General features: G+C 39.9%; 1 protein-coding gene across 1 annotated transcript in view; it reads right to left on the bottom strand.

Annotated features, from left to right (window-relative positions):
- Positions 1 to 3,305: 3,305 nt before the first annotated feature.
- Positions 3,306 to 10,878, bottom strand: part of TRAF6 (TNF receptor associated factor 6) — an 18,050-nt gene continuing 10,477 nt past the window's right edge. The window contains exons 4-7 of the mRNA XM_040495425.1: positions 9,891 to 10,049; positions 8,168 to 8,239; positions 6,093 to 6,170; positions 3,306 to 4,612 (exon numbers count right to left, since the gene is read on the bottom strand). Of these exons, the coding sequence (XP_040351359.1) occupies positions 3,743 to 4,612; positions 6,093 to 6,170; positions 8,168 to 8,239; positions 9,891 to 10,049 (1,179 nt within the window). The 3' untranslated portion in view covers positions 3,306 to 3,742. The remainder of the gene's footprint in view (positions 4,613 to 6,092; positions 6,171 to 8,167; positions 8,240 to 9,890; positions 10,050 to 10,878) is intronic.

The raw sequence follows: 10,878 nt of genomic DNA, 5'->3' as shown, positions 1-10,878 counted from the left end.
TAGTCCTCTCCTTGCAAGTGCATGACTATAAGTGAAGGCTGGAATTGATTACAATCTGTAGAGATCCATCTAACCAGGTTTCATCAAATCATCTTTCTGGATACTGGGAATTTGGAAGTGTTGACCCCATTCCATAGATGGCAATGGTATCAACTGTGAAGCTAACTATAAGCTTATCATGCGAATCTGGGAAATTTAGAGAAAAATGTATTCCAAAAGAAATATACAAATGACTATTGTCCATTTTTCATTTAAGGCACTACACTGCTTAGGCGTTGTAGAGCTAGGCACCACAAAAAACACCTAATGGTGTTTTGTATAAAATGATGAGTGTAACTTAATCGAGGCAAGCCAAAAAAATGAGGAGCTAACAAGTAAAGAACATTGCTTTAAAGTCTTAAGTTAGAAAAACTTCTCTACTAATTAAAAGTGTTTTCTGGTCACCAGAGAATTGACAGTTCCCTGGATAACTGTTCCTCTTTATGGAGAATGTAATCTAACTGGATGCATAATTCCTCACCTCTTCCTGCTTACCTCATCTAAGACTTACTGGTACAGAAACAGTAATGGAGTAATTTTACACCTGTCACAGAAACTGCCAGGTATCATCCAACGTCTCTATGTTAATCCAGTGTTAGAGGAACAAAACTTGCCTTTCATTCTACTTCACTTTATTTATCCCCACAATAAAAGTTGCATCCCACTGTAGCATAGCCAGAAACCGCCATTGCTGCATGGGCTGAGGGTCGGTAAAAACTACCAAACTACCAATCGACATCCTGACTTGTTTTCCTGCAGCAAAATATATGACTTGCAACAAGTTTCATCCAACACTGGGTTGGACACCTCTGGGAAAAGAGGAAACAATTTCGCTAAGTTCAAGATGACGTCAGAAGATAAACATGTTTAAAAGGTCAATAAAATAAAAATACATGGGGCAAACACTGGGTGAGCCAATTGAGTGAAACCAGCACGTGTGAGTGGGGCGAATTTGAAAACCCACGCTTGATTCTGAGTTGAAATCTTAACAAAAGTTTCTATTTAGAATGACAGTTTGACCATTACTTTTATTCTATATTCACAATGAATGGCCAGTATAAAGTAAGTGCCTGGTTTCTTACAAAATGTTTGCGGGTTAAAAAAAAAAAAAATTGCTTATTTGAATTAAGAGGAGACCCAGCTGATGGACACATTTGAAGTAGAATATTATGTCAGCAAAAAATAAGGTTAGGCCATTTCCTACTGGCAAAACTCTTTAGTAAGTATTGTCAACACTCTGCTGGTTACAACTTAATTTCTTAAAACAGAATTTTATGGCTGGAGTGGACCTTAGAAACATCTAAACCAACTCATTTTACAGATGAGAAACCTGAAGCTAGAAGTTGAAATCAAGCAAAAACTGTTTTTGTTTGGATTAAGTATAGTAGGAAAAAAAATAACATAACCAAAGCAGGAAATGACTGGCCTCAGAACCTAAAGCACAGCCATGCTTTTAATAGAAATCTGACCAGGAAGCTTTTAAATAGCATTTCCTTTTTTGGTAGGGTTGAATGTTTTGTGGCAACCCCTTTTTTTCCCCCTCTGATAAAAGTTACGTTTGCAGTAGAAAATGTAAAACATATGAAGAAAGCACAAAGAAAAAAATAAGTCCTCAAAAATAGTTCAGTATATTTCCTTCAGGCTTTTTCTATGTAATGAAAGTAACTACCATTTACTTCTTGAATGGAACTCAACAGTTATTCACTGACAAAGTCACAAGAAGGGCAGCGGTGCAGGGTTTCGAACCTAGATGGTGGTGCCCCAGCGCTTCCTGGGAGCTAGATGGAAGGCACGGCGGCTGAGGGACACAGACTTCAAGGAAGCAAACTGGGAACCGGTGATGAGCAGGTGGTACGGTTGGTAACTCTGGGGAACAGGATCCCTGCATGACCTTTGTTTTTACTCTAGAACGTGAACCCATCAGAGAGGAAGTCTAAATGTTGGGGGAGAGGGGCAGACAGACAGGTAAAGGGAAAGGCCATAATGACACTTGCTGGGTCAGCCTGGAACTGAAACCATTCTGCTCCACAGACAAGGTCTCTTGGCTTTCTCTTGAAATTAAGGCTGATCTTGAATGCTCAGATTTGGCTTCTCTAAACAAAAGTACCATCTCTCATGACCAGACATTATTAAACAATCTTGTGTAAACAGCAGAGTGTGTGGGTCCTCTCAGAGTCTTCTAAGAGCCTAGACTAGCTGTGGGACTCCCTGAGAATGAGATTTCACCATATTTATATCTATAGAGCTTAACCAACAAATGGCCTAAAAACCATCTCTATTAGGAACACTTAGCCACTTTGATACATTCCACATGACTCTCCTCAGGTATATACTGCAGGACTAAAGAACTTATTCATGCTAAGTCCTGATAGAACCACCAGGATTTCCCACCCTGGTTTGATGACCTCTCAGGTATCTCCAAGGATCTCCCAGATATTAAGAAATTCTGCCTTTAGGAAATCAGTTTTGTTCCATTTAACTAACTCCCAGAGAGTGTTCAAAAGAGCTGAAAATTTCTGGCTCAGATTGCTTCTGCCACCACCAGGAGATGCCATGTTGGTTGACTAGTTGATATATTTAAAAAAAAATTTTTTTTTAATGTTTATATTTGAGAGAGACAGAGAGACAGAGTGCAAGTGGGGGAGGGGCTGAGAGAGACAGGGAGACACAGAATCTGAAACAGGCTCCAGGCTCTGAGCCGTCAGCACAGAGCCCAACGCGGGGCCCGAACCCACGAACTGTGAGATCATGACCTGGGCTGAAGTCGGACGCCCAACCGACTGAGCCACCCAAGCACCCCATGACATATTTTGTATGTTGGTGATTATATATGTGCATCTCCTTGTCGTATAAGCCGTGAGTAGCAGAGAACATACGTAAGGCTGTGGAATTCAATCTGCAGTGAACAGGCAAAAAGGGATTTATGGCATAACACTGGGCAGTTGGTATCCATATGGTCCTCAGCATTCGAAACTCTGGAGAAGATGCTACATGTAGCCTCAAGGAAATATGCAAGCCACGTAGAATGAAACAAATAAGAATTATTCAACAGACATGTCTGCACTAAATAGGTAAGGTTATACCTGGGGTTTAAACTAGTTTCTGAATATCCTTAGTTGCACCCCGGGGGTGGGGGGGAAACGGAGTAAATGAGAACTTAAACTTTCCAAGGATTAAGGTTCAAATCCTCTGAAATCTGAAATCTGAAGGTCAAATAAATGAGAACTCAGCTCCAGAGTAATAATTCTCGCTGGCACCAGCACGAGGCAGTAGTGATTCTCAAATTTAATATATTACATATAATATAAAAATAAGCTGAAGTTTTAAGGAACGTCCATTATTATTAAAAGGTTTGAGCTTTACTACTCCAACCCTGGGCTTTTTGACAATAAAACACACTGGAGCAAAAAAAGCCCATGAAGTGCAACAAAGAGGTATACTGACTGACAGACAGACAGCCGCTGCAATATGCCACAGGCACTCCAGTCTTTGTGAAACTGTGGAACATGTAGGTTCCAGGGGAAAAACCGCTTCTGAGATCTGTAACGGGAAGAAGCGGTAAGTGACCTCAGTAATAGCATTCGCTGCTGGGTACAATGTCTTTCCACTTCTTTTTTTGTTTGCGTATTATTGAGAACAAGGCAAGGAAAGACGGCTTTCTCCAGACGGCTTTTTTTTTTTTTTTTAAACACATGCAGGGATGCTACATCCCTGAATCAGTACTTCGTGGCTGAAAACCCTCCCTCCGGAGACTACCCATGTCAAAGCGGGTAGAGACCTCACAGCGCACTAATAAAGTATCATCCTTAATGAAGGTTCTCTGTCTCAGGGCTTCCAGATGCATAAAAGTCACATAGCCAAAACCTTTTGGGTTCCGTGGGATTGTGGGTCTCTGGAAGGCAAGCAGCTCTGGTTTGGCATCCATGATCTCTTCATGGTTTTGCCTTATAGGTGCCTCAGACTGATCAAGAATTGCAAGGCGGATTGTACCCTGGAAGGGCCAAGGGAGGTGGCTGTCATACTCTCCTTGCATTGTGTGCACAAAGAGGGATATGTAATTAGCACAGCGCTGAGCCGACGGTAACTGAAGGTGCAGGCGCATGCACAGTTTGTACCCGGGTTTGCCTGTGTAGAATCCAGGGCTATGAATGACAACAGGTTTCTCCTCTTCTTGAGATTTCAAATGCATCCCAAAGTTGCCAATCTTCCAGATGTAAATCCCATTGCACTGCTGTGCTTCTATTTCAACAACTTTGTCCTCAAGGGTTCGAATCGTTTGTTTGAGCTCACTTACGTACATGCTCTGAGTTTCCATTTTAGCAATTAGCTCTCGGATTTGATGGTCTTGTCTTACAAGGCGACCCTCTAACTGCTGAATGGTTTCTTGGAAATTCTGGACCTCTGGGTGACACCCAGTGGAAACCCGGGACGCAGAGGAAGAATCGTATGGAGGCATATCACACTGAGGTACAGGAGGTAACGCAAGGCTTAAACTCTGAACAGCCTGGGCCAACATTCTCATGTGCGACTGGGTATTCTCTTGCAGGTGGCGTGCCAAGTGATTCCTCTGCATCTAAAAATCAAGCACAAGCCTTAGGTTGGGACTAGATACTGTGAGGACTAGGAAGGGACCTAGCCAAGCCAAATAAAAGGTTTTTAAGTAATGTCATCACTTCCCTCAGTCCCCTACCATCTTCTTCAACAAATTCTTGACCTAGTGAGACGATCTTATCTTTTCATCCACTGGAAAAGTGAGGCTATGTGCCAAATACTCTCACCTTTCACTCAGATAAACCTCCCTCCCACCTACGGAAGTATCAGGATCCATACCCATTCATCTGACTCAGAGACGACGCTCTGCTTGTCCAACATTAATGCTTCACCTGGGCTCTTGCTGGCACTTGCATTTTCAACACCTCACAGGTTTTGCTCAGTCATCCCCCTTTTCCTTTATCTTCATTCTCTCCCCCTGACCCTTCCCTCCAATTAGTCTTTCCTACTGAAAAAAAGGCACACCTCTCTATTGATCTCACGTCTCTCTTTAGCTAATACCATTTTCTCCCTCTTTCTTTTACGACCAAGAGCAGTCCGTCTGCACTGTCCCCAAGTCATTTATTTTATAAATCTACTGCAAAGTATAATCTTCCCTGTCTCCACACTCTTCTTAGGTCGTCAAGAACATCCTGTTACATGAAAAAATACTTATGGTAAAAGCATTATTTGTGTATATTATAGAAAAACAAAATATAGACGACCAAGATGAAAGTTCCCTATTATCTCACCTAACTACCATTAACATTTTGATACATTTCCTTTAAGTCTTTTTCTCTACGCACACATACAGAATCCTCTCACGAAATGTAATCTCGGCATATATCATTTCCTCTTTTTCTTTTGTTTTAAGTTTATTTATTTTGAGAGAGGCAGAGAAGTGCGAGTGGGGAGGGGCAGAGAGACGGAGAGAGAGAATCCCAAGCAGGCTCCGTGCTGCTAGCACAGAGCCTGACGCTGGACTTGAACTCACAAAACCACGAGATCGTGATCTGAAACCAAGAGTCAAGGCTTAACTGACGGAGCCACCCAGGCGGCCCTCTTCTTTTTATTCTTAAAATTACTAAATGCATGCTTATTGTAAAAAAGTCAGACAAAGAAAGTATAATGGAAAAGCAAAAACACAGTTGTACTCTCCAGAAAGAATGACTTACAATAATCATCGATCTCAAACATGACACAACTGATCATTAGTCTTGAAACTAATTTTTTGGAGAACATAACCATACCATCTCCTCCAATTTCTAATACGGTTTGTTCACAACTCCTGTGACGGTCTGCTTCTCCTTCCTGTACACACTCACTCTATGATCTCAATCGCACCTTCCATCACCATCAGGCATCCCATCAATATCCTGAGTCCCAGTTTCTGTTCGGAGCTCCAAACTCATACAACAGTGCATGCCAGTCATCTCCCTGTCCACTGGTACTCTCAAATCCACTATGTAACAGAATTTTCTTCATCGGTATTCAATAATTAAAGAAGAAAAAACAAGCTTTACCTTTACATGGCAACCAAAAGTACTGAATGTGCATGGAATTGGGGCTGTAGGACAGTCCAGGTCGTAATGATTAGGCATCTGAAAATCAAAACGAAGGTTAAAAAATGGTTTTCCTTGCATATCATGTTCTAGTTTGATGAGATCACATTTGAAATAAAGATTTACATTTCATCTAAACAAAATCATGTATTGTCTATGGATGCTTTTGCATAATGCAGAGTTGAGTGGTTACAACAGAAAGCGTGTAGCCCACAAAGATTAGTATTTACTTCCAAAGTCACAGAGAAAGGAAACAGCAACATCTCATACCATCCCCCCAAATCGCTCAAAATTCCAGATAACGAGTTTGTTTCTATTGCTGGGAAACTAACGCCCTCTAGGGACACTTCAGAGAAAAAACATCTTCTGATGTCACCTACAACTGCAAACTCAAGGACTGCTGTGGTCCAGGCCATTTAATAGGGACCAGTTAGCTGCATGGACCAGTCAATAGGGACCATGCACTGACACCACTGGCTGCACCCATTATTTCCCTCATGACTGTCTCTATGTCCTCTTACCTTTTTTTTAACCGGGGCATGCCTTGATTACCATGGGAAGATGCAGATGTTAGAAGGTATTTTAAAGCACATTAATAACAGTTCTAAAGAAAGTCACAGCCTTTGACTTGGGGACTCTAAAACACATTCTTCAAGGTGACACCCATTATGCAAAATTATGTTCTTTGAAAGTGGTACCAAATTCCGTTTAGAAATTTAGTTTGGCTCTCCTCATAGATACTTCAATCAGAAATGACCTTTGAGACACTTACTCCAATCCTTCATGTTGTATAGTCTAGGACAGCAGTCTACAAAATGTTGTGTCATGAGACACATAATAAATATTTTCAGCGTTGTGGGCCTTATGGTTTCTGTCCCAAGTACTCAACTCAACTTACCATTGTGGTACACTAGCCATATACAACACACAGACACATGGGCATGGCTGTGTTCCAATAAAATGTATTCACAAAAACGAGCAGTAGGCCAGACTGGCTGGTGTGTTGGTTTGCTGATTCCTGATCTAGAAGGTCAACTTTCTCATCAGAGATCAGTGGGCAGGTTAGTGGCACAGCCAAAATCAAAACCTAGGTTTTCTCTCTTAAGCTAGATTTTTTTTCCTACATTGTTTTCTTTCCACTGGGTTTAATATGTGATACATATTAAATATTAAAACAGAGAAAACAAAAACTAAGGAGGTGAGACTTCATAAGCAAAAAGAAGTTTAACACCTTCAAATTAAGGCTTTGTTGGGAAAGAAACTAAAAGACTGTTAAAAAACAAATGGAAAAGTTTAGTCAACTGACTAAACTTGGTTTGCTTGCTGCTACTTAGTAAGGTAATCAATTATGATCTTTGGGTTTGCACATTTCATGGGTGTGTAAATATTTAGTGACTAATATTCATATTTTGTGGGTAAACTCTCCAAATGTCAAAAGATAGTACTCAGATGGAATTTTTCTTTCTCTATTAATACAAATGTACAGCGTTCTACTATAACTACTACTTCTGATGATGCCCATTAGTGACCTATAGCACAAATGACAGAGGCGCTACCAATCCTGGAAATCTCAAAATGTCCCAACGTTTCTCAGGGCCTACAGCTACAAGTAGTGCTCTGCTACTGACCAGGTTTGCTTTCTTCTATTTCACTGTTCTCTCACTCTTTCTCTCTGTTCTCTCTGCAGACCCAAGATCCTTATTTCACAGCGTACAAATATGTATTTCTCAAAGAGTTTTCTTTCTTTACATGGAGATTTTTTTATTTTTACCTGACAAGTACCTGGGTTTGGTGGGAATTTTTAAGAAAACACATAAACATGGGTATTATGTTAATGACAGGAATTTTAAGTACTTACAGCTGAGTATTTTGTTCTTTCTGAAAGTACTATATTAGTTTACATGAAAATTTTTTCAGTTTTAATACTTCTTCAACCTATATTCATTGTGCTTTACTGACTTGAATTTTTAATTGAAAACCTAACTTGTTTACTTCATCTGATGGAAATATTAACTTAGGAAAGGGAATCATTATACCTGTTCTCTGATGAGCATGGTATTGCAGTATTCACAGATGACATTTGCCAAAGGACAGTTCTGGTCGTGGATCTAAATTTTATTAAAAAAAATATGTAAAAAGCATGAGAAAATTTGAAAAAGTAAGAACAGTCTATTTTTATAAAAAGTAATTCTTTCACTATAAACAAACTAAGGACCTCAGTTTGTGCAAAACAAAAATGTAAGAATGATATACAAAGGTTACTTGCCCTCCCTCTGCCAGTGGAGTAATGAGAGATCCATCTTGCCTTCCAGCTCTTTAACAGAGTATGAGTACACATAAGAGAATCTTCTACACCACTTTTGAACCGAGGCACAGCATCTATGACTAGTTTGGACACAATTTACCAATACTAGGAGTCTCCAAAGGCCCCCTTCCAAAAATTTCAAATAGCTGCATGATGTGACTTAGGTAAAACTCTTTTCAAGAAGGGTAAAAGAAGACAAGTATTATTAGGGCAAGAGGCTTTAGTGCCCAGGTTCTCATGTGCTCCAGACGGAGAGCTCTGTGTTCCAGAATACAATAGATCTGTTCAATTGATATGCCGAGAAATCATTAAGCTTCCAGTTTAAGTCCATTTAGTTTACTGAAGTTTAGAGAGACATCAATTTGCTCTCATTATGCCTCAAACCTTTCTACATTTTTAGCAAGTTAGCAGACTTTTTTTTTTTTTTTCCAACGTTTATTTATTTTTGGGACAGAGAGAGACAGAGCATGAACGGGGGAGGGGCAGACAGAGAGGGAGACACAGAATCGGAAACAGGCTCCAGGCTCTGAGCCATCAGCCCAGAGCCCGACGCGGGGCTCGAACTTGCGGACCGCAAGATCGTGACCTGGCTGAAGTCGGACGCTTAACCGACTGCGCCACCCAGGCGCCCCTAGCAGACTTTTTTTTTGTATTTCATCAACCTAATGAATATGCTTGATCTTCTAAGAAAGTAGGAAAAATTACCAAGATGAATTTATAAGAAACAAAGTTTAAAGAAGTATCTTATTAGTTATAAAAAAAGACATAAATTAGAAGTAGGTTATTTCAGTAAAGACATAAGACAGGGATCCAGTTCTAGGATCTCAGTGCTAGCTTTGCCACTGACTACACTAACATAAAATTACTTAACCTCTCCACATCTCAGTTTCTGAATGGAAAACTGTTCTATGGTTACGGTGTGGTCAAGCACCATGAAGTTTCTTTTTAAAGATACACATTTTAATTGAAGTGTAACATGTACAGAAAAGTGAATTCATTACATGTGTACAGCTCGATGAATTATCACCAAAGGAACACACTTTGTGGAATTTATTCTCCCTAAAGGTTTTAACAACCCATTCTTTTCAAAGTGAAAAGTGTGAGTCTGATAAAGTAATCATTCTACTTGTTTGTCTCTAATCCAAGACTGGTCATTAAAAAAACATATCACATAGGAAAGTAGATTAGCAAGTCTTTCCTAGAAGCTTGTGTTACTCACAGATCTACTATAGTGGTTACGTCGTATAAACAATGTTTTCTAAGAAAGATATACAAGTATAAACCCTACACTTACTTAACTGGTTTACTGAACCTTCTTTCTTAAACATCAAGCTTCCCACAAATGATCACAGAGACCCGGATTTGGAGTAACATCTTCATCTCTTACCCTCAAATGTACATTAACATTTTTTTTTAAGAAGTAGGGAAATTAACAAATCCAAGCTGGTACGTGCCTCTTTATCTTCAAATGCCATCAATGCAGCACAGTTTACACAAGAAACCTGTCTCCTTGGACACTCCTTGAGAATGTGAATATTAAGTTGGCATTTTTGGAAGGGACGCTGGCACTGAGGACAATTCATAAGAGCAAATTCACAATGTGCTTGGTGATCCTATAATAAGAAAGAAATAATTGATTAATATTTGCCAATCTTTTGAAATTTCCTAAAATAATCTCTTCCAAAAATGTACTGTTCTCTTTTTTTAAAAAAAAAAATTTTTTTTTTCAACGTTTATTTATTTTTGGGACAGAGAGAGACAGAGCATGAACGGGGGAGGGGCAGAGAGAGAGGGAGACACAGAATCGGAAACAGGCTCCAGGCTCTGAGCCATCCGCCCAGAGCCCGACGCGGGGCTCGAACTCACGGACTGCGAGATCGTGACCTGGCTAAAGTCGGACGCTTAACCGACTGCGCCACCCAGGCGCCCCTGTACTGTTCTCTTTTATAGAAATGGCTACCAAGACTGCTTTAACACACACCATATAAAGGCCTTAAAGAATTTAAAAATAACGGTTGTGAATTATTTATACAAAGAATGTGAATTCTCAAGTTCACAATTGAACCTGAACAAAAAGGATCCAATTAGGCAACTTGAACTTGAATAAAACTATCCAATTAGGGAAAGAAGTCAGATTTTCTGATGATCAATTGAATATTGTGTCAAAAGGACCATTCCTTCAAAAGGAACTAATTATGGGGGGGGGGGCAAGTTACAAATATGTTTTAAACACTTAATCTCAAATAGAACATAAACAATATTTAATTTCTTATAAAATAACTAAGCTAAGAACTGACTTATTTAATTTAAAAGCAAATGCTTTTGGGTCACCTTCGAAGCTCAGTGGGTTAAGTGCCCATCTCTTAATCTTGGCTCAGGTTCTGATTTCAGTTTCCTGAGCCCGACACGGGGCCCGAACCCACAAACCGAGAGATCATGATC

The sequence above is a fragment of the Herpailurus yagouaroundi genome, unplaced genomic scaffold, assembly GCF_014898765.1.
Source record: "Herpailurus yagouaroundi ecotype Mexico unplaced genomic scaffold, PumYag 187, whole genome shotgun sequence".
Lineage (NCBI taxonomy): Eukaryota > Metazoa > Chordata > Mammalia > Carnivora > Felidae > Herpailurus > Herpailurus yagouaroundi.
The sequence above is the reverse complement of the archived record's forward strand: the minus strand, read 5'-3'. Positions and strand labels throughout refer to the sequence as shown.